Source organism: Fistularia commersonii, chromosome 23 (genome assembly GCF_037954325.1).
Source record: "Fistularia commersonii isolate RoL2024-O1a breed Wild chromosome 23, RoL_Fcom_v1.0, whole genome shotgun sequence".
Taxonomy (NCBI): Eukaryota; Metazoa; Chordata; class Actinopteri; order Syngnathiformes; family Fistulariidae; genus Fistularia; species Fistularia commersonii.
Window position 1 is genome coordinate 4039494 of NC_141306.1, and position 24739 is coordinate 4064232.

A 24739-nucleotide genomic window follows, 5' to 3' on the forward strand; every position below is an offset into this window, starting at 1 on the left:
TTACCTCCTACAGCCAAAGGCTGTCAAAATAAGCAGGATGTCTTTATTTTAAACATTCCAGAATATAGGTCTAATGACAACAAGCGTCGTAGCCATTTCCATATGAGAATAATCCCTGAGAATAATCCCAAAAGGAGAGCTTTTTTTTTTTTTTAATCAGGACCAGAAATCTATGGTTTTATAACATTTTGGTTAAACCTTGGGCTCGCATTCTGTTAAGGCAGATTTAACATAAATGCACCATGCCGAAGCTGAAGCTCTTAAGTTTATTTCATAAACTAAAAGCCAAAGTTGAAAACAGTCTGACAGGCTTTGAACAAACCATTAAAAACTGGTCGATTGCAAAGGATGATGGCGCTACAAACCCAAACTCAGCTAATTGCAAAACAAGTAAGGTATGAAAACGCACGCGCAGGCGATGGGCTGTTTGGGTGGAGACGCTGCAAGCAGAGACACACAAATCCCATCTCATAGGCCGAGCCTTTTCTGTGACTAATTTTACACAAGCGGATATTCAACTTCAAACACGCAATTGAAACCGAACATTTACATGATGGTTACACACTATCTTAAAGCCAAATCAATATTTTAAAATTTGCTTAATAAGAAGTTTCCTCTCAGCAGAGAGGTCCTCGGGAAACATGATATTGAAAGTGATGATGAGGTTTCCCCTCTGCGAAGGATCCTCAGGCAGCGGCATGCCTTCCCCAGACACGACTTTTTTGTATCTGAGATGCACAATGTCATTGATTGGGATTTTGAGCAGCTTGCCGTCCAGTGTCTCTACATTCACAGCGAACCCAGTCAAGGCCATTGCCAGCGAGATCTGCGCCCGGTAGATCAGGTCGTTGTTTTGTCTCACAAACAGAGGATGGTCCATCTCTCGGACCGTGAATACAATATCAGCCGGGATGATGTTTGGCCCCTGATCTCCCTCTTTAGAGAAGATTACTCTTGTTCCTTCTCTCCATCCAGGCTTAACATCAATTGTCAGCACCTTATCTTTTACACTGTAGGTGTATCCATCATCATTCATTACCCTTCGAATTATATTGACTTGTTTCATGGCTCCGTGGAAGAGGTCATCCAAGGACAAATGCAGGTCTCTCTCTATCGGGGGATCCTGAAGCTTGACCACTCCTGGTTGCAGGTAACCGAAGTGAAGCGGTGCGTCATTCGTAAAGAAGTCTGCGAAGGGGTTGTCGCCTCCAAAAAATTGTCTGAATGTTTTCTGCGGATTCCCGTGGTAGACGTATTTAGTCGACCAGGCCCCTCCACTGCAAAGGTCACTCGGGAGTCCGCCTTTTAGACCCTCCTCACCAAACCTATCAAAAGTTGCCTTTTTTCGAGGGTCGCTCAGGACATCGTAGGCTTCGCCGAGGCGACTGAACTTGGCGACACTCACTGGGTCATTGTTGCTGCTCGGGTGAAACTTCACAGCGAGGCGACGGTATGCCTTTTTGATGTCTGCATCGGTCGCATTTCGGTTTACTTCCAATATCTCGTAATAATCATTCATTATCCCATTGAACACAAGAAGTCTTGGAAGTCAAAAGTTGACTTGAGAATGACAGTCTGCACCTCTAACTAAACTGATGATACTTTTCCATTTACAGGTAATCCATTCCATACACAAATTTGTGAGGATGATGTAATACAGGTTTTTATAGACAACACAGCATGGACATGTATTCTTAATGGCACGCTGCATGTTTTTTTTTTTTTGTTTTTTTTTGTTTTTTTTCAAAATACATACAGACATCACAGCTAATTATGATGTTACTGTCTCTGGATGATTCTGGGTGGACGATTCCCATTATTCAATGATGTCATCTCAGCTACGCCTTAATGATGTTATGACCACAAGCCAGCAAAGCATTTATGTTATCCCGCTGATGTCGACGTAGCTTCCTCTGACATCACAGCCCCAAGTTTGCTTCATGTTTTGCTCTTTTTACAGGTTCTACGCTTCGTTGTGTTATTTTTAAAATACATAGTGCCGGGTTTTACGTTGACTTGGAAAGGATAATAAGTTTTTGGTTTTTTTTTTAATATTGGGCATTGTATGCATTGACGGGTATTACTGGCTGTTACAGGGTCCCTGCAGCCAGGACAGGCACGATCAGGAAACTACCAATATCATTAATAAATCACAAAGGGGAATTCAGAAATTATTTTATCATCTTCAGCTCTTTTAAACAATGTTCTTAATCCTACTATGTGATGTCTGCATGATTTCCTAATGCTCTTTAGCTATGTCCTAATGTTGGTTCTGCTGTTTGTTCAATTGTATACACTAAGCCATGTCAAAGATGAATTTCACTAGGAAGTGGTGAGAGCCCTCAGGAGATCTAGGCTCTCAACAGCAACTCTGGGATCTGTGGATGTACCCTTAAGCACTGTGCTGAGCAGCTGGGGGGAGTTTTCCATCTTCTTTTCCATAGCTCACTGTCTTAGTACAGTGCCCCAGATGTGGAAACACTTCACAGTGATACCCATCCCCAAAAAGGGGACCCCTAAGGCCCTGAATGACCTCAGGTCACTACCTCTCCTGCTCTTTGTCCTGAGCCGACTGCAGGCCCACCCAACACGACTGCCACCTGGGGAAGTTTGCTGATGACTGTCCTCCCGTCCCTCTTCTCTGCTCCCTCACTCCACCACAGTTCAGCCCACAAGGACTTTGCGCTGTGGTGCAAAGCCTCCTGCCTGAAGCTGAATGTGAGCAAGACTGAGGACACGGTCATCACGCTCTCCAGCAGGCAGAAGCAACTGGCAGAGGCAATCACCCATACCATACAGGGGGGAGCCAGTAGAAACAGTGAAGGAGTACAGATACCTGGGCACTGTCCTCGACAACCTCCTGAGCTCTAACACTGAGGAGATCATCAGGCAATGTCACTGATGGCAGTACCTGCTCAGGAAGCTGACATCATTTGAGGTTAGGGCACAAGCCTAACCACCTTTATTGAGAATGTAATGACCTTCTCCTTCACCTGCTGGTTCCATTCCATCACCCAACACATCCAGGAATCGCCTGGAGCACACCACCTTGGTCTGCTCCAAAATAATTGGCCAACCCTTCAGACTTCTCTCCCATTGCCATGACAGCCAAATTTTCAAAAGAGCCAAAAAGATCCTCGCAGATCAGTCTCACATTTTACACCCGGCCTTCGAGTGGCACCCCTCAGGTCGCAGACTCCACTGCCCAGCCAGGAGAAGTGCAACCTTTGTCCCCAGAGCCGTCCAACTCCTCAGTTCCCAGCAAACTTGCAAGCCCCTCATCGCCATACCAGCCCCAACCTGCCGATCATGTTACTCATGATATATTTATTATATAAATGCAGAGCGCAGCTTATTTCACTCTCTCCTACCAGTGGTTCAATTTGCACAATTCTTGACAGTAACTTATTATACTTCATTTTGATGTTCACAAGTTGATGTTGCTACCCCATGTGCCCCCCAATTACCCCTCGGGGATAAATAAAGTTTATTCTGATTCTGAATCTGATATCCTGAAATGAATTGTGATCTGAATTGCACCACATTAAGACAAAAACAGTGATATTGGGACTATCATTATAAAATGGATTTCATAGGTAATATTTCATTCACTTATCTTTTTCACCTTCTATGAAAACAAGTGTAGTGGCACTTTGCAGTGTATCTTCTCCTGTGTGATATCAGAGCTGATTATTGTGAGGGTGTTACCCGTGCTTGTACTTACTTGCTCTTGTGGAAGGAGCTCTCCTTTAAAGATGTCCAAAAATAAAATAAAAAAACTTTAATAAAATTTAAGAAAAACGTTCCCATCATTATAAACAAAAAAAAAAAGTCATGCAAATTGCAAAAGTGCTACGTGATTATTGCTAACACTCGGTGTCGCTACTGTGCCGGGTCCGACAGGAAACGCCGAGTTCAAGCGTAGTGGTTCGGTCACGGTGGAGTAAATATGGCGCTTGAATTGGAAGCGCACGGATAAACTCCTATTTCTTCTCCACAGTTACATCAAATATTTATTTGAGGGCTCTACATGCCGCTTATATGACAAACGGTCGAATTCATGTGTGGAATAAGCGATTGAGACCGAAAGTTTTTCGTTGAGTTTACATTTTAGCTAGCAAGAGTAACCAAAGCTAACCCCGGAGATAACCGGAAGTGATCCGGCCAACAAGCCAGAAGTAACCCCGCCTACCCGGAAGTCACTCATTACAAATGAAGTGTGCAACAGGGTAAATATAGATTTAATTCTAATTGCACATTTTTAACCCTTGTGTTTGCATATTACAACATGCCAAAGAAATCCAGAAAATTCCAAGCAGAGGTGCTCAATGGCAGATAATCATTTGAATGTAAATGGGGTCCTCCCCGCTTTTTCCATTCCTGTTTTGAAGATGTAATTTTCTACCTGATTTAATGAAACCCTGTTTTACCAGTGAGAACTTTCCCTGTTTGGAGCCCAGGCTGTTCAGTTTTTGTAGAGTTAAACATTTATTTGCTGTCTACTGGGCCATTCTTCCCTTAATTTACCTCCATGTCAACGTCATAGAATTTCCCTATGATCCTTTCCTTGAAATCTCTTTTTGAATGTTCATTATTCTGTAATGTTTCTTTTTTTTTTTTTGTATTTCTCCATAGATATCACCACTTTTATATATCAATAAAGCAGTATTCATCCCATTTTAATCTGCCATTTAGTAATTCCCCTCCGTCTTATGCACTTTGTTACTTCTTTTTTAATGATGCTGTAAAATTTATCTATCTAAACTGATTAATATCATTCCTTGAGAGATGTGTTGGAGATACAGCTTTAGCTACTGGTTGTTTCATTTATATTTTTTTAGTTTTATTTTTTTTAGTTAATTGATTTTATTATATACCGTGTATAATGTATAATGTGAATTAATCTGAATATAACTTTATTTAGATTTTGCTCACAAAACCCTTTGATTCTTAAATGGATACATCACACACCCTCTGTTAAAGTAATACAAGAATCTAGTTAAACAACAAGTAATTGTGTAATCCAGGACTCCTCCAATACGATTTCCAGTCAGAGTTTATACGCGGATACAGTTGTTTACCTGTGCTACCAAACAGCACATGGAAGTCCCCTACTTCACTCGATGGTTACATGACCGGTCGATAGCTACAGTATTTACCTAACATACAACGGATATCTTTCGTATCTTTGTATGCGTCGTAAGTTAACATGAGTGGAATAACTCAATTTGTTCCACTTGGTCACGCTGCTGGATGAAAGACAAACAGCGGTCTCTTGGCCAAACATTTGATCATAAAAGTGATGTATATGCACCGGCGCACACAAAGATGGCTCGTGGCTTGAGTTTAGTCAGGTGTAAGTAAGAGTTGCACAGATGTCGGTGGCTTTCCGTGGGATGAAACCCGCCGCCCAACAACGTTTGGCCTCAGTGTTACTAGCAAACATTTCAGAAGCCAAGCAGAGTAAATTTACAACTGTCCTTACTGTTAATTCAAATAATCAGTAAATGTGCTATGTGTAAGCTATGGCCAACTGTCATATTCATTCATATATTTAAGTTAAAGCTCCTCGGGTTCGGCATAGAATTTCAAGTCTTTGTCAACGCAGCTAATTTCTAATATGTTAATTATGTTCCCATGAATAGAAAAGGAGGATAAAACGGGTACGCTCTAGGCATACCCTTGTGAGTGAAACAGATATAATTGATAAACAAGACCAAAAGACTGTTTCTGTTTCTGATTTTGAAAGACGTGGGGGTGGAATTTCAAGACGTCTTGAGGTTTTCTGGCCTGCCTAACTCAGGACACCTTGGCTATTGCACAGAAGTACCTCACTTTAAAAAAAAAGGGTGCCTTGAATCACTTGCCCCTTATCAAGGCTTAAAAAGCATTTGTGAAATGGCTACACCAGAGATGTAATGGCGTGCTATGGAAAGAACATGCACAAGGAGACGAAGGGCCTCCAAAGAATTGGCAAAACAAAGGATCAAAGTTAGGAAGCCTTTCGTAGACAATCGCCCAGCACTGCAGGAACAAACAGCAGGCCACGGACAGACCCGCATCACCTTGGACACTCCAAGTGGATTAACTGAAGTCACCGCTGAATTGTTTCCGTAATATTTGCCTTCCAACAGCTGTGCAAAAAAACAGGGAAAGAATATCCTGCGCCCGGTCAAAAATCCCCCGACCGCAGCATTCAACAATGACAGCTGTGAAGTAAATATCCTACTCCCCGTCTCCATCAACATTTTTGTAAAATACCTTTTTAAAGAGCCGGGATGACAAGCTAACGTGAATGATTTGATTCTAGTCAGAGAAAAATATAAAAGGCTAAGGTAAATAAAAAAATATAACGAAGGCATTGCAGTGCCATAGACACCGATCCGAGAAACCACTGCAAATGATGCTTGCTTAAACATTATTTAATTAAACACTTATTTTCAGCATTTTGTTTTAAATTGCAATGCAAACAGTCAATGTTAGCTGTGAATGGGCTAGCCACAAGACAATGAGCTGCAACAATCAGAAACACAGTTGTTGCTCTCGAGTATCCACTTTGTCTTGAACAGTGAAATTTTTTTCTTGAAATAATATGATATTGGCTTCGGCTCCGTCAGCAGCATTGTTTTACATCCCTCTAGCTTGTGGAAACCCTGCATGGGATGGTGAAGTTTTTGTGACTTGTAATGAAAATCCGATGGAGAAAATGAATGGGATTTTTACCAATGAAATCAAAGTGGGTGGTCTGGGTGGTCTTTGAGCTCTGAGGGTGGACAGAAACACACACACACACCCACAAACACACACACGGAATGCAGAAATATCCCCCTTTTTAAAGTATGTGAATGATTTTCAATAAACTATTTAAATGTACCTTTTTTTGAAAAACTATTTTGGCTCCAGATCCTTACATCAATGTATAGCTGTGAATTGGTAGCCAGGGGAGAAGAAAAAACTCACAAAGACGCTGAAAGGGGAGAGAGCCATCAAAACATCCCTGCTGTATGATATCGGTTCCAGGATCTCCACACTCTCGGGAGGAGAACTTCATCGAATTCAGTGGGAAAGAATTCCCAGCTGTTAACATCGTCATCTTCAGCCACAAATGCTATGAAAGAGACTCTCATCGCAATTCCCTCAAAGGAAAACGAGAACTCTGTCAGCTGAGTGATAACTGGCTACGTGAGGGTCCAACAACCTGATCCAGCCAAACCAAAGTCTAATATACACTGTTCAATTTCTTCATATTCTCACTTCAGGGAGTCGTACTGAGGTCTGTGCAGGGAGGAGCAGCTTAGTAAAAATCTTCAAAAGCTTGTTTTAAATTGAACAAGGTCAGGGTACCAATCGAGACATCATATTAAATCTCAGAACATAACCATCACTTTCCAGAACTGCTATTAGTACATGACCTCTCCAGATACCGCATGGATGCATTCAAAGGGTGAAGTGAATGAATCTTCAATCAAAGATAATGAATCGTCGCTCATGATTTTACGCAATATTTTGCAATCTTTACAACTATCATGTTTTACTGCGCTGATGCCCCAGATCAGGTTGGCAGCAAGTTAGGCTATGCGGTGTGTGTGTGTGTGTGTGTACGTTTGTGTGTCTCTGTCCAAAAAAAAAACCAAAAAAACCCTCACTAACCCAAGCTTACTGTTCTGTATATTTCCTGTGCACCGTGTATTTGCAAGTGTATTTGCAGTCCCTATGTCCTCTATTGTAAGTCGCTTTGGATAAAAGCGTCTGCCAAATGCGATGTAATGTAATGTAATGTAATCATGTAAAAGTACGTGTCCTATCCCAGCCCAAATATCTTTTGGATATTTCTGCAAATAAAAAAAAATAGCTCTATCTCCATTGTGTTGTTGATGAGTGTGATGAATCTGGACCCATTTTCAGATTGGTTGCTTATAAAAATAAAAACAAAATAAAAAAAAACATTTTCCTATTTATATCAAATTTCAAACGAGAAAATTAAAAAAAATGGTTTTAGCTAATTTTTAACTATTTAAATTGTACCTGACTTGTGTATAAGGATGTTATTATAAAGGGCACGGTTTGTATTTCCAAAGCAAATACGATATGAAGCCCAGCCAGTCGGCAGGACGTATTCCACGGCCTGTCAGTGCCTCAGGCCCCTGTGGTCACACCGAGGCCAGTAACTTGAGAGCTTTCCCCGACTTACTGATTTGTTTATTGTTTTATACAGAGCTCTTTCTCTACCTCTCCTGAGATCATTTGGACTCGGAGTAGTTTTGGGCCCGAAAACCCGCGCTGAAACCCATATGCTCCCGCAGCCAGACATGACCCATTAATAACGGCGGGCTCCTGATGTCATCGGCAGCTCGTGGAGAAAAGGAGCTCAGCTGTAAACAAGATGGCTGGCACCTGTCTGCAGCCACATTAGCAGTTGGCTACAGGGCTAGGATTGTGTGCGCGTGGCTCGTCCTCTTGTGACCCGCTGTTAAAGAATTGTGGGGCATCGAAGTCTATTTCTCCAGCTGTTAAGCACCTGTGGTCAGGTTACCAGAGACTCTGCATCGCTGCAAGATAACTTGACAATTCTGCAGACGCAGATAGCGTGGTTCCATTTATTTGTATTTATTTTTCTAAGGAGTAAATGACCCTATAAGCCAGATATTTTGAAATAATGTGGAAATTACACGAATCTATACAAACTGCTAGATGAAATCTTTGGTAATTTAAAATTCCTGATCAGTGATGACAGGTTGGCAATAGATGACAATATTTGGTGTGTGTGTGTGTGTGTGTGTGTGTGTGTGTGTGTGTGAACTTCATGACTATTGTGCAAGTGTCACATGCTGGGTATGATCTTGGACATCCTGTTCTGTTTACTGATAGTTTTCAGAAAACCAATGGTAAAATCTTACATGTATGTGTGTATGTAAGTATATACGTATGTATGAATAAGAATTCATATTTAACTTGACTGTCACATAATTCAGTCTTGCTTAATAATTTCGCCTTAACCTGTGAATAGATAGTAGTATTGTCACGTTCCTTCTCACACAGAAATTATATGGATTTTGTTACAAATGATTAAATAAATCACTGTTTGAAATAGCAGGCTGCATTAAAGATATGAGAATGGTCTCAACACCATTTTCATCAATTTGATTTGGTTTTGCCATTTGAGCTTATATTCATTTCTCCCCTGCTACACTAGATCTGGCATTACATAGCAGGTTGCACGCTGCCATTCTGTTGCATGTGTCACTCTGTTGCACGGACTGATGACCCGGATGAGCGCATCGACTCCCACCTCGCTGTGTGCCGACCTCTGCCGAAGATCTCCAACCCCCTCCTGGCCAGTGTGCCTGCAGCAACCAGACAACCAGAATCGGTTTTCGCTTTCACTTAAAGCATGCTTGCTCTTTACCGAAAAAAAAATAGAGAGAATTAAAGTGTCTGGTGTAATTATTGATTGCATCATGTAATTTTGACCCATCTCGGATTTTCTAGAGAAGCAACAGATTAGTCTTAAAGGAGTCCATCATTGTAGCTGAGTGCACTGGACACCCATGAGCACTCACTGGGCAAAGTAAACTCTTAATTTAGCACTGTCTCACAATAAAGTAACATAATCTTACCAAAACCAGGATGCAAAGTCTGTATCTCAACATCAGCACTGGTCGTCTGATTTCCTCATCCAGAGGCCCAACAGTACCAGGATGAATTCTCTGGCATCTGCTGCCACCATGAGGAACATTGTTGTAGCTGCATTGACCTATCTTATATCCGCGAAGGCCACAAAGAAGATCCTCTGACACCCTCAAAGGCTCTCCGGTGGGAACAACTGCTGGACTCATTCAGGGCTTTTCCAATTAACCTACAGCATGTTTTTGGACTGTGGGAGGAAGAAACCCACGGAGAGAACATGCAAACTCCACGCAGAAAGGTCCCCTTGTCAGAATCAAACCAGGGTCCTGGCCGAATCACGAACCATTACGCCACCGAGCCGCCTCCGTGACAAACAATGGACCATTTTAAGCCAGTGTGTGGAATCAGACCATTTTGCTCAGAAGAAGCTGGGATAACGTTACACATCTGAAGGACACTGACTCTTCTGGCCTGTCCGTGCCCCGCCTCAAAGGACAACACTTTCTTTGTGTGAACCCGCAGACAACTTCCCACGTGAGAGGGACCCTCCGTGCATCAACACGAGTTTCCCGACTTTTTTTTGAGCCACGGCAAATATTTTACAAGAGAAAGAATCACATGGCACACCACCAAATAAACATATCCAATGTATCTGCCTGCAGCTGTTTGAGCAGCAGCAGGCAGATACACAGGTTTATTCACTACCTGTTGCCATCTAGCCGAAGAGCATTTAGTTGTTCTGACTGTCACAGTGATAGATGTATGAAGATACATTATTTGCATTGAATAAATAATTTTTGGATCAATCAGGTGAAAGTGGGCGTTTTTCCATGGCTTACATTAACGTGCCGTGGCGCGGTGGTTGAGAGAATAAATGATTGTAAGTGAAATCGCACAGCATCAGTCGTGATGCTATGATTTGGGAATGTACAAGTTCTTTAGTTTGCCTGCAAAATTAGAACTTGCTCCAAAACGAACGTGAGTGATTTTATTGAGACTAGAAAAAAAATATTTATCCTGAAGATTACAATTCGCTGAAGCTGTACTGGCAATAGATTAGTAAAATTAAGGTTCCTCTGCACTTTTGCACAGTAACGTCTGCAATCTACCTGTTTTTTTTTTGTTTTTTTCCGAGAGTATAGAACAAATTTTATACTGGTGCTTATGGTAGCTTAACATGAACATGAGGACCAGGAGCTCGCCTGCTCACTCAGCATCTCGCAGACGGTGTGTGTGGTGTGTGTATTTTCTGAGCAGGCAGGGAAACTTTGGCATATCGGATCTTCAGCAACTTCTGCAGCTGAAATTGTTGAGACATTGCTTAGCCATCGCTGGCCGCAGGAGATCACGCTACATAGCTCGGGCTCTCTGTGCTGCAGGGATTTTGGTGCGTTCAGTAGTCAACTTGTGACTGTCGTGACGGTTATACTATCGTGTGATTTCTTTCTTAATATCTTAATCCCTTCACTAAGCAGAAAAAGAAAGCGAACGGATGAATATGTATGATAGGGATTCACACGTGTAACGGAAGGTGATGGGAATCAGCATCCTAACTGCATGATTTGCAGTGCCAAAGTTGAGCTATTCGCGTCTAGCGCCGGCAAAACTATATCTTTGCGAGCGATCCTTTTTGAAGACGCTGGACATAAAAACAAAGAAAAAGAACAGACTTGAAAATGCCATGAGAGTGGCGTTTGCCGAGGAGAAGCAACGCATTTCTGAACTGGTCTCTCGAAGGCAACAACAGAAGTCACACTGGTTTGCACAGAGTATTCATTATTACGCTTATAAAAATCATGTTTTGCTGGTTTTGTTCTTTAAACACAGTGATGTTGATACCCGGTTCATTTTGTGCACCCGTAAAACATATACCTGTGTCTTGAATTTGAAAAAAAAAACACATTTTATTTGTCTAATAACGAAGTGTTCGTTATTAGATAACTCCAACAAGGTTAAGAACCACCGCCAAATGGGGATCAACAAAGTACTGTCCTGTCCTAGCGAAAATATGGTGCAGTACCACTGGCGACCTCAGGGGGGCAGCACTGAGCCAGAGCCTCGTCTCGACTGCCGAGAAAAGGCCAGCGAAGAAGGAGTGTCTCGGCTCACCCGGCCGGCAAAAAGAAACTAAATATCTGTAACTGGCCGCCGGTCGGTGGAGAAACGGGATCCGCGCTGGAATTCACGCCTCTCATCCGCCGCGTTTCTTCGTTGGATCCGCGTGTTTGCCCCTGCTTGACACGCAGACACCAGCGTGGGGCTCCAGCCGTGCGTGTTTCATCAGAAAGGGGGGAAAAAAAGGTTTCCATCCTCCACGGAGGTTTCATCAGCGCCACTCGAATCGAGAAGGCGGGATTATAATCTCGGTGGACGGACCGAGGGAGCTTTTTGTTTTTTTTTTGTTTTTTTTGTGTTTCTTTTGTTTTTAGTAACGGAAACTCACCGGTTGCATTCGCGATGAGCGCTCAGGTGCGGCAGCTCGCCGGCGGCCGGTAGCGTGGGCTGGAAGCCGGGACGTGCTACGTGGAGACATAACGGCGCCGTGACTCATCCGGTCCCGCCGCCGTGTGATGCACCGGCAGGGCGCCCTCATGACGCCGCTCCTCACGGACGTGATCTGTCAGTGCCGGCCGGCCGAGAGCCGCGACCCGGGCGGCGGGGAACCGGCGGCGGCGAAGCGGCATCCCAAGGACGGCGACCGGCGCGCCGACGTCCCGCGGCCGGCGGCTCAACCGTGCGACATCTGCGGGGAACCGGAGCAGGAGCACCGGCTCAAGGTGCTGTTTCAGGTCCTGGATGTGAACGGAGACGGAGGAATCTGCGTTAACGACCTCACCATCGGCCTCAAGAAGCTGGGAGTGCACCGCACGGAGCATGAACTCATGGTAAGTCAAGTCCAACCCTGCCTGCGGATTTTATTTAATTTTTAATTTTTTTTTATTTTTTTATTTTTTATTATTTTTTTTTTTTAATTTTATTTGTATTATTTTCATTCGATCTTATTTTCTTTTATTTTCATTTTAAAGTTTATTGTATCCTTTTGTTTACATTTTTATTTTTCATTATATTTTTATTTTTTTAAATCAATTTTGCCGTATTTTATTTGTATTATCTTTTATTTTGTTAAATTTTTATTTTCCATTTTCTTTATTTTTTTAATCAGTTTCACTATATTTCATTTGTATTATCTTATTTTGTTTACATTTAATTTTTCATTTTCTTTTTTTATAAATTTTACTCTATTTTATATGTATTTTTATCTTTTCTTTTGTTTACATTTTATTTTTTTCATTTTCTTTTTTTAATCAATTTCACTGTATTTTTATCTTTTATTTTGTTGTCATTTTCTTTTTAATACATTATTTTCGACTATTTATTTTTCATTATTATACCATTTTTGTTTTAATTTTATTTTACTACATTTTGTCTTGTCATTTCCACCTTTCCTGCCCCTTTAGTGCCTGAGCAAGTGGCAGCTCAGGTCAGGGATGCCCAAAAAAGGGGGTAAGGAGAAGGATTCTAGTGGTCCAAAAATAACAAGGCAGGACAGAACAATTACAGGACAAGTTAGTAGAGTTTATTTACAATATACTCTTAACTCTGTCTTTATTTGCTTTGGAAACTTTTTTCAACCGGGACCTTTCCTCCTTCACTGGGATGGAAAATCGCTGGCGGCGCCCCTGACTCAGGCACATACACACTGATTCCCTGGACCTGATACTGACAACTAAAACAATATTTTCCACACTAAATTAAAAAAAAAAAACACAACAACAAATCCAGCGAGAGGAACATCTCTGATGCTTAAAGCCTCATCTGCCTAAATATAAGATCCCGTTAAGAACTTTAAGGCCGTACACCCACTTCTAAAAAAAAAATAGACCCATATTATGTCATTTTGAATTCACAGAGAATGAAGATCTAGAAAAAATGGAACATAAGCAAAAAATGTTACATCATATATGTATTTTGTTTACATTATATTGCATTATATTTATGAGGCCCTAGTCTGTAGAATGGATATTAAAACCAAATCTCCATGATAATGATAATAATTATTATTATTAGAAGTAGTAGTAATTGTTGTATTATCCATGGACATGTCATTTATTCTTATTTTAATGGAATTCAAAACAAGTGCTTTACATATATAGTGTTTCAGCCCTCAGTTGATGCGAATGGTTGCGCTTGATAAACAAACAAAATAGTTTATCGCGACACCCTAAGCAGCGCTAAGTCTTTTTACAAGTCAGATTATCAGACAGCACAATCTCCCATCAGCTCACCCTCTCCTTAACATATCACTGTCATTTCGCTGAAAAGTCTGGATGGAATTAGGACTCCTCACAGGGCAGGGTTTGCACTTTTTCTTGTTGCCCACTCGGTTGGAATCGCTGGACTCGGGCCGAGGAGGAGGAGGTGCAGGATCATGGGTGCACGACAGCTCTGAAGCTCTCTGAAACAGGCGTTTTTAAAAAAAATTCAGGAAGCAAGAAAGCGAATATTGATATTAGTGATGGCATCGTCCCTGCTGGTGTTTATTGTGAGGGTATTTCACCACCGCTCAGTAATCGTCCGGTGGGAATGTTGGTAAGTCGCCCAGAGCCAGAGGTGGATTGGGTCAGCCCGCTTGATGCTGTGCTTGGAATGACTCGGGACGATTGTGAGGGAGGAGGGAAGGAGGCATCGCTCAGCAGATTTTCTGCTGTGCGCGAGGTGCAAGCGAGGGGGAAACCCTGTGCTTCTCATTCGCCCCTCCCACAGCTCGGACTGACAGCTAAAAGGCACAAAATAATTTACATGCCGCTATCTTGGCCTCCATTGGTGGAAGGGGCTCGCTCCACGGCTCGTCAAGTCGGACCTGCCAGTAAGGGCTGCAGCGATTGGCTGGGCTTGGCTGCAGTGAGGATGCAGGTTTCAGGAGGCTCTCTTTGCTGCATTTCTTTGGATGCTGTTACTCAAGCAGGCAAGTCCCAGCTGTCTGCTGTCTCCTTTCATCCTCACCGGCTCAACTTGAGCTGTATCGACAAATGTAGTGAAGGCAATAATAAGTTACAAAGTAGTTACCAGTCAGAGGGCGAGAAAAAAAAATCCTTTTTTTTTTTTTTTTTTTTTTTTTTTGTGTGTGTGTGTGTGTGTGTACTGCATTTGATGCCCGTGGACCTGAGCCTGGATGTCTGGCCTCTGAGGGCGTCTAATAAGAAGGAGAGGCACTGAGCTGGAGCGGCGGCGTGCACTTTTTACGGAGGAGTCCCCTCTGCAGTCCACGCGTCCTCAGCTGACCTCTATACTTATTCTGCTCAGTCAACTCTGCCTGAGCCAAGGCGCTCTCTCAAGTCTCGACGAGAGGTCGGCCTCGCACATTTCTCCCGCACGTCCATAGACAACAGCTAGTTTGGGATGCTGAAGAACATGCTGGGTTTTCTGAGCCAAGGCCTTTTTGGCAGGACGCTGTGTCAGCCCGCAGAAAACCAGTTGCCAGTGGAGACTGACGCTGCCGGGAACTGCAAAGAGCAGACTTGTCTCGCGGGGACGACCGTAAACTCCAGTGACGGTAAAGAAAACCAAAGGAGTAGCGCTAACCTGAAGAAGACCACAGTTTTGATAATGGTAGCACCACCGCTGGCGGCTCAACAGGTAGGATAAAGTAGGTGGCAGTGTTCTCCCCTCCCATGTTCAATTCATGTAATGCATCTCAGCCCTGCCGATACTGTCAGTTCCCTGAAGAGATAGAAGACAGTGGAGAATTGAAAAGTTATGTCAGACATGAATGAGTACAAGTCCATTCAGTAGACAATAATGATAGAACCTAATTTCTTCATTAGTTTTCTTCTTCTTTGCTTAAATTCGTTTCAAGTGTAAAATACCAAACGCGGCACTTGGAAGGAGGCGGGTGCCTTGTCCTCAGGTTTTGCCGCGGGGATGGTAAGCTAACCGTGGCTAACTTAGCTGGCAAACAGCTTTGAATCAAGCCGACGGGGGTTGGCTTTTGCCCGTGCCTACCCTCCCCTTCGACCAAAAAAAAAACCAGCAGACCAATAAACCATCGCAGTCGGGCAGCTCTTTCTTTCGGTTTTACTTATATTTGACCTGAGGTTACAAAAATGAAACCGCCTGATGCAGCAACAGTTGGAATTGTGACGGGAGTCATTTAGCTCATTTCAACACAGGCTCCTCTGGACGCAGCTCCTTTTTCCGTTTTCAGTGACGACAATAGACGGGCACAGTGCTTATTCCCTTCAGCCGTTGTTTGATAAATAAACTAAATTCAGCGGCATCCGAGCTGTACCACCCCACATAGCTGCAGATACACACTTGCACTATCTTCAGATATTAATTCAGTCATTCTCTATGCCGCTTATCCTGCACTTGGGGTCATGGGGGTGCCGGAGCCAACCCTGGCTGTCATTGGCCGAGAGGCGAGGTTCCCCCTGGACCAATCAGAGGGCCACATATAGAGACATACAACCATTCACATATTATTAGCTCAAAATTAGCCTAGCGTAATGACTTGTGCTTATCCACGCTGGCATAAAACGGTAAAAAGGATTTTAGCAAGTCATTTATAAGATGTCTATGCTAGATTGTAGAATGTGGTATAGAAGCTTCACGCATCCTCACTTTCTCTACAGGACCATAATAACAGATCCATTGACAAGAACATAAAACATAAGACGTGTGAGGCTGAAAAGATGCCAAGCATCTAGTTTGAGTCATTGTTTTTCATTAAAAGGCTTCGGTGGAAAGTCGTAACTGGGTTGTCAAACAGAAGCTCGTGCCTCGAACTCCAGTGGCGCACATGATTTACTGCAGCTGAGGAAACCATCTGCTGCCCCCCCACCCTTCCCCGGGGAGCCATTTCCCACAAATAAGTTAATATTCATGTTTCATCCAGACGTAGAAATCCCTTCAGTTGGTCTGGCCGGACATATCGGCACCGAGTATCCTTCATAACCTGTCCAAATATGTCTAATAACCAGATTTATGTGAGGGCACCAAAGTAGTCGAAAGTGCAGGCTGAGTCAACAGAGCGCAGGTGGCAGGAAGCTTCCATGGTCTGACCGCTGATGTTGTTTGTCACAACTGTAATACCTTGGGTGCAAGAGTAAGATTTAACACGGGGTCTCAATGAGTGTTACACACACACACACACACACACACACACACACACACACACACACACACACACACACAATTGTGCAAACGTGTGGAAAACTGGATTGCAAGGCGTCTCTCTTCTCGCTCCGCAGAAGATCGTCAAGGCCGGAGACAAAGACATGGACGGACAGCTGGATTTTGAGGAGTTTGTGCATTATCTCCGAGACCACGAGAAGAAGCTTCGGCTGGTCTTCAAGAGTTTGGACAAAAAGAATGACGGTGAGGGACTTTTTTTTTTTTTTTTTAGTTTCACTTACTCCAGAACTGCCTGCTTGAATCACAATGTCTATCAGTCTCCCTCCAACACCCTTAAATCCAGAATTTGAACTCTAGCCTTGGTTTGGGACTTGACAAATCTCCATAGCAACGCATGGCTACTCCTTAGTCCTGAACTCTCTGTTATGCCTCATTAAGCATGTAGAGTTCCCATTTAATTGATGAAAAAGGTTTTAAAACAGCCTTTTAACATCTGTGTCACAGGCCGGATCGACTCACAAGAAATCATGCAGTCGCTGCGTGACCTGGGGGTGGCCATGTCTGAGGAACAGGCGCAGAAGATCCTTAAAAGGTGAGACCAGTAACTCGATATAAGGCGACACAACCCGCCGCACCCGATTCATCATATTAAATGCCGGAAACCAAAACCAAAGTGAGAAACGCCGGACAAGACCAAGCCCTGACTAGCCAGTTCTGCAAAACAAGACCAATAATCAGATGCAAATGTGACCAGGAAACAACCTCAGCGCAGATTTCACAGCTGATCGGCTTTCGGGAATTTCAGGAATATGTACAAAATATGCGTGCGATTTTAAAGGAGGTTTTTTTTAATGATCAAATCAGCGTAGCTACATATCTAAATAAATAGGAAAAAAAAAAGAGCTGTCAATCATAAAGGCTTCACCTCGACGTTCACCGTATTTACACAACAGCGCTACGCAGATTGCTAGTTGGCGTCTGACTTGTGACCTTCTATCCCGGACACGGTTGGATCCACGTGTTTACGTACAGGCTGGGTGGAAAATCAGCCAATCAGAAAAGGGTCCGGAGTTGTTTCGGTTACATGTGATCGTTCCCCTTGTCCCTCTAACCTCCTGTCTGTCCCTCTGTTCTTTCTGCTCTCAGAATAAGGAGGGGCCATATCTGGGCCCCTATCTTGTAGTAAGTAGTAGCCTCTTGTGTCTGCTTGCCCCCCCCCCCACCTCCACCTCCAACTCCGGGAGCCGAAACAGTTGAGCATGTGTTAATGCATACAAATGCAACCCGCTCCAGCAGAACCCACTAGACCTGATGATGTGAAGATGCAGTGCATGTGAGGAAGGTGGCTGTTTGAACTGTTCCATCACATGTATCCACTCCGTGTGTGTGTGTTTGTGTGTGTCCTCCATCTCACCAGCATGGACAAAAACGGCACCATGACGATTGACTGGAACGAGTGGCGAGATTACCACCTACTGCATCCGGCAGACAACATCCCTGAGATCATCCTCTACTGGAAACACTCCACGGTATGCACGCGCACTGTCACTGCTCGGGGAAAAAAATAAAGCAGGCTGGTCCGATACCGTCGGCTGAAAAACAAAGGTGTTTTTTTTGTTTTAACTGGATCGCATTTTGTCAGCTGTTTCCTAAGTAACTACTTCCTCGTGCCTGAACTACAGCCCGGCAACGATTACCTTGTGCGAACTCACCGCTCTTTTAATCACATTAACTGCGTCCTCCGGGGCGTCAGTCTGTATTTTCAGATTCAAAAGGATTTTTTTCCAGAGCTGTCCACTATGTTTACGCCAGTGCATCTCAATTTTCTGTTACATTCCCCTCCTCTTGGAAGAAGAAAACATTCCACGCCCCACTCTCCACCACAACTAAAAATAGTATTATTTCTCCATAGAATTGTTATATGTGCACCTCTTGTATCCTTATTAACATTAAAAAAAAGAAAAAAAGAAATATGATTCAACTTGCAACCAAGAATAACTTTACTAACATTATTTTTTAGTGTGTAACAGAAAAGATTTAAAGTGGATCAATTTGCCTGAAATGTAAAAACATTAAATTCTTATTCGAACTATAAATTTTTTTTTGACTGATTGAACATTTGATAATGAAAAATATAATTAAATAAAACCAATCAATAATAATAAATTCAAAATGATCAGCGATATTAATTCAGGAGCATAATATATAACACACTTTAACCTACAAAACAAAAATGAAAAAAATGATTTGTGCTGATTAGATTTTTTATTTTTTTTAGCAAACAGAGGAAGTCAGGATTAATGTCTACAGTGAGCATGTTTTGCCAGGCACAGCTTTTCGAAGCGAGGTTTGAATCATGATACCGCAACTCTTAGCTCACAGCTAACACAGCGGTCTTTCCTGGTCTCCCTGCACAGTCACTGTAGCACTTCATCATATTTCTTCATCTTAGATTTCGGGTGACTTTCTGTTGTCTCATTATCTCCGTCTCTCACTGCCTTTCTTATCATCCCTGTTATATATTTTTCCATGGTGTCTCTTGAGGGTTTGTTCACTGCATTTCATATTTCCTGCTCTGTGCGCGTGCTCGGTGCCGAAAAAAGGGGGGCGTGTCCCACTGTTTGAGAAGCAATGGTTTACGCAGTTGTAATTATGTCAAGCTCCCAGCGGACGCCGCAGTGACTCCGCCGGGACGCTGCCAGTGGCAGAACAGATTACCGCGATCTTATTTAGGTTTGCTTTAATCAGATGAGACCAACAGTGCTCTTGGATTAAAATCTTACGCGATCCTTGCAAAAAAAATCGGCCTGCACAGTCAACCGAGGCTCAAAGGGAAGCCTCTGTGAATTTGATCCCGGCGATGTCACACAGTCGGGGGGTTGGGGAGGGGGCTGGAAACTAATTTAGGGAGATTTGTATTTATCTATTTTTTACGGAAATGCTACGGAGACGCAGAGCAAGTTCATGCGAGGTTTATCGTTTTTTGTTTTTGTTTTTCATGACAGCCAAAAAGAGCAGTTCGCCGCCCCGCCGATGACGGTAAATGTCAGCGCAGGTTTCCCCTCCGATGCTCCTTCAACTGTCGCGCAGTGATGTAACACCCCGGCGCCGCGTCTTCCGAGAACATACACACCGGCCGTGTTGAGCGCGGATGTAGAATGGAAAGCGTGACGCGCAAGCAGTGCGCTGAATGCCATTTGAGTGTGTGTGTAGAAGAGGAAATTGAACTTTCATTCAAATCCAACGGGGCTTTTCTCTTGAGAGTTCCTCTCAAGAGCCTTAACCTCGGGTGTGAATGGCTCACTCAGCTATAAATCGCAAGAGGAACAAGTTGTGAATAATAATGTTCCTTGTATGTCAAACACCAGGAAGAGGCCTCTCCCCGGACTAAACCTCTCTCCGCCTTCTCTGTAGATGTTCGATGTCGGTGAAAGCCTGATCGTGCCCGATGAGTTCACGGCGGAGGAGAAGAAATCGGGCATGTGGTGGCGACACCTGGTGGCCGGGGGAGGAGCGGGCGCCGTGTCTCGGACCTGCACGGCGCCGTTGGACAGGCTCAAAGTCCTCATGCAGGTGACGGCGAATGAGCGGATCGGGAAACCGACGGAGGACGGTGAACGGCGGGGAGACGACGCGCTGATTTATTTGTGATCTCAGGTTCACGCTTCGAAAAGCAACTCCATGCACATCGCCGGAGGCTTCGCCCAGATGATCCGGGAGGGCGGCGTGAGGTCTCTGTGGCGAGGCAACGGCATCAACGTCATAAAGATCGCGCCCGAGTCTGCCATCAAGTTCATGTCGTACGAGCAGGTGGGATCCCGCTCGGATTTACCGCTCCCCCGTCACGCGGTTTTATCTGAACGGACGCCATTCTCCCGACAGATAAAACGGATAATCGGCAGCGACCAGGAGACGCTGGGCATCACGGAGAGACTGGTGGCGGGCTCTCTGGCCGGAGCCATGGCTCAGAGTAGCATCTATCCCATGGAAGTGAGTTCTGTTGGAACTCAAACGCAGCTCTGTTTACTTTCGCGACGCGAAACCCGCATCTGAAACGGGATGTTGCCGCCAAGTATGATTTTCCTTTCCTGCCCCTTCAGGTACTGAAAACACGGCTGGCGCTCAGAAAGACGGGCCAGTACTCAGGAATACTGGATTGTGCGAAACGCATCCTCCGGAAAGAGGGCATAACCGCTTTCTACAAGGGCTACGTCCCCAACATGCTAGGCATCATCCCCTATGCCGGAATAGACCTGGCTGTATACGAGGTGCGAAGACGCCAACACAACCTCTTTCTTTCTCCATTCTCTCATCCTGGATGGCTCTTGACATTTATTTATTTTCCATCCCTCTCTCTTTCTCGCCGTCAAGACACTGAAGAATTCCTGGCTGCAGCGATTCGCCACCGACAGCGCCGACCCGGGGGTGTTCGTGCTCCTGGCGTGCGGCACCACGTCCAGCACTTGCGGCCAGCTGGCCAGCTACCCCCTCGCGCTGGTCCGGACCCGAATGCAAGCGCAAGGTCAGTCACAGTCTTGTTATCAACCCCGAGGCGGAAACTGACCGCATACAGGTTTGATCCCGACGGGCGCCATCCCTGGATAAGGGGAAGGCTAATCCCCATCCCCCCGCTGGAGGTTACTTAAGTAGTTTATAAGCCCTCCAGTGTAATGAGATTAATACAGTGATAGCAGACGCTTTGGACTCTGTAAAAAGGAATCCTGACACTGAACCCGATGTGCCTGGTCAGCGCCTTGCACGGCAGCCAGTTGTGTGTGAACAGGTGATGGCGATCCAGTGTGAAGCGCTTTCAAACATCAGGACGTACGACTGTTATGATCAATAACTGTCAGTGTCAACCATAAAGCTGCTCTTGTAACCCCGTGTTTTCACTGCAGCCACTCAGGTAGGAGGCCCTCAGATGAGCATGACGTCCCTGTTCAGACACATCGTCAGGACCGAGGGGCTCACAGGACTGTACCGAGGCTTGGCGCCCAACTTTATGAAGGTCATTCCGTCCGTAAGCATCAGCTACGTGGTCTACGAGCACCTCAAGATCACACTGGGCGTCCAGTCCAAGTGAGGTGGAGGTCTGGCAATTAAAGAGGCCAAAGGGTTTTCTTTTTTGTTTTGTTTTGTTTTTCTTTCGAGCTCATTGACAAGCAGCCGAACCGACACGATGTGGCGTCGGTTGTTTCGAGACGCAGCAGGAAAGTGAGGACGAAGATGTTTTCTGCAATTTGCATTTATTTGAAAAAAAAAAAAAAAAAAGAGAGAGAAAAACTCCAGTGGCTCTGCAATGTTCACTTTATCTCATTTGGAAAAGACGTCTGTTTACATTGAGTGAATTGGAGTGGCCTAGTGAATGAAATGTTGGACCGCAGCGGTCGGAGCGGTGACCTGCAGGCCACGACGGTCGTTTTGGATCCCAAAAAGGCCACTCTAGGGAAGGGCTTGCGAAAGGGCCAGTCACCTCAGCACATTCCTGGTCAAACAGGAATGCATCTTTTATTTTGAAACATAATAACGGCAGGAAGGCTGCAGACACCGTTGCAAGTATTTAGGTTTTTTGTTGTTGTTGTTTTTGCAACAAGTTTGCACTGTAAGTTTTGACTGACACACTGTTCTAGTGTCGGTGAACAGGGAAATGATTTGCTTGTGTTGATCCAGAAATCCTGATTTTTGTTTGACATCAAAACTAAGGGTTCCCGCCTCACAGTCTTCGCCACAAGTCTTCCCGAGTCCCCAGTTATGGTAGAGTTGCGCGTATACCGTTGTTACTTTCCAGACTTTGTCGTACAGAGCGAGGCTAATCGCTGCTCTGACCAGTTTCTTAACTTCTAGCTGCATATCGAGTCCATATTGAGCCGTATCCTTTCGATACCGTGGCGTGACAATCAATAATATAGGCATACTTTGTTTTGTTTCATGATTCTTCATCGCCTGATCACCGATCAGAGCCTTTTGTGGACGACATGTTTATGCCATATTTGATTCAGCCACGAAGAGATGCTATCCAATATTGGAGTATGTACTATCTGTTGCACGGGCACCACAATGTTTTTTTTTTTTTTTGACGTTTTGGGTTTACTTTGCATGAAAGCGGTGTCAGGTATGGATTTATTTAATCTGCACCTTGAAATACTGACAAAGCAGAACCACAAATGAAGAAGCGCAAGATTCACACATCATCCAGAGACAGTTTAGGGTCTTCAGTTAAGCTGCTGCATGTTTTTCAGACTGCGGGAGATTGTTGTTTTTTTCCGCTTCCAGAGAATGGATACATTTGTATATCAAATAATCCGCATTTTATCTGGCTTTACTTCATTAAGTATGAAGGATGGCTCAGGCCACTGCCTCAGTGCTCCTCTGCCATGGACCAGGGTTGTTTATAAAAATAGCATTAATAAGTCAACCTGAATTCACACAAACCCAGCTTCCTCCTCAGATCCCCTGCTCTACATTTCATTTTACTTCACATAATTCCCACATTAATAGTTCTTTCTGAAAATATCCCATCACTACTGGCCAGTTAATGTATTGTTTGTGTGCACTGATGCGTGTCCCTCACGTAACTGCGTCTTAATTTAGTTTATTTGGACATGTTCCTCACGTCTATGCCGCCTTCCCTTGAGCCATTTCGCCAAAGATAACAACTGATCCGCTGGCTCAAGATTAACAAAACCCGGACTCTTGGGCAAAACCTTGACACTTGAAAACCCAAAATAGTGATCAGAACTGCAAATAAACTGTTGAAATATCGGTGGCTCAGAGAGGAGACGCCGCTGACGAATGGCAGGAACCCCCCCATCCCATAATCCTCCCCTTCGAGTGCCTTGCAATGCACCTGAACAATACAAGAGCTGGAGTCTGTGGGACGATGCACTTTAACATACTTGCTTTAACTCCTGATGTTTTGTTGTTTTTTTTTTCCAAACATTATATGTTCAAGTATTTATTTTAATAAAATGCTAAGTGGCTGCATTTCAGTCAAGCGGTTGCGCTAAATATTTTCACATTTTTCATATCAAAGTATGTTTTTGAGCGTCCCTTTCCACGCAGGTGGTCTTTGGAATCGGGGGGCGTATTGAAGTAAACCATGTCTGGTCCTGCCATTTAAAGCGACGTCAAAATAATGTAATGATAATTACAATAATTATAATGATAAATAACCTTTCCCCAAAAAGACATGTTCTTTTGTTTGTTGGCTTAGATGCTTTACAATGAGGGCATTAGGAAATAAAATTTATTTTAGTGCACCTTATATTTGATACTTTGTGTGCCTCATATTGGTCGAATCAGTGAATGAACACCAATCAGTGTGAAAACAACAGGGGTTTCGATTTATTTCGCTTATTTGTGTGTTTCCCTGCAGATTTATAAAAATTAGGAGGAAAAGTTAAGCCTTTTAATTTTTTTTGCAGAAAATAACCTCGTTTTCAAAGACAACGCCAAGCTTTCATGTCATTTAGGTGTAGTAATTAAAAATGCCTAAGAAATAAACGGTAAGGGCTAGAAGAGGAGGGGGGGGGCAAATAAAGCAGCTAATTGAAAATTATTGCCAGGGTTTATTTAGTTTCACTTAGTTTTGTTAGAGGTTTTCAAATAATCATCTCGTGGCACAGCAACCGTCGGTTGTTGTGGCAGAAAAAAGAGGTTCAAATCCTCATATTTTGCCTTCAGTATCCATGTAGTGGCAAAAAAAAAGGTCCAACGCTTGAATTGCTGTTCCAACATGAAGGATGCCACCGAACGGACGTGCTGTACAATCTGTCCGGAATGCTGCAGCGTTTCCCCTCGACTGCCTTCTATGTACTCGCACTGCAAAAGCCAAAGGTTGGCCCACTATATTCGCCTTCTTTCTAGTCAACAAAATCTCAGTATTCTCAATACCAGATGCTCTTAACAGGAAGAGTCTCACTATCATAGTTAGCTTACTGAATTGACAGATAGCTGATAGCCAAAAAAAGGAACCTGT

General features: G+C 43.8%; 2 protein-coding genes across 2 annotated transcripts; one reads left to right on the top strand and one right to left on the bottom strand.

Annotated features, from left to right (window-relative positions):
• Positions 1-580: 580 nt before the first annotated feature.
• LOC147220686 (dnaJ homolog subfamily B member 13-like) lies at positions 581-1519 on the bottom strand. The gene has a single exon (XM_086170105.1). It carries the CDS (start codon positions 1517-1519, stop codon positions 581-583), a length of 939 nt encoding a protein of 312 aa, XP_086026231.1.
• A 10493-nt stretch (positions 1520-12012) lies between these two features.
• slc25a25b (solute carrier family 25 member 25b) lies at positions 12013-23576 on the top strand. The gene is made up of 10 exons (XM_086170432.1): positions 12013-12512; positions 16878-17004; positions 17266-17353; positions 18179-18290; positions 20176-20334; positions 20419-20571; positions 20644-20751; positions 20862-21029; positions 21133-21283; positions 21660-23576. The coding sequence occupies exons 1-10, from the start codon at positions 12198-12200 to the stop codon at positions 21842-21844; spliced, it is 1566 nt and encodes a 521-aa protein (XP_086026558.1). The 5' UTR covers positions 12013-12197; the 3' UTR covers positions 21845-23576.
• Positions 23577-24739: the final 1163 nt, after the last annotated feature.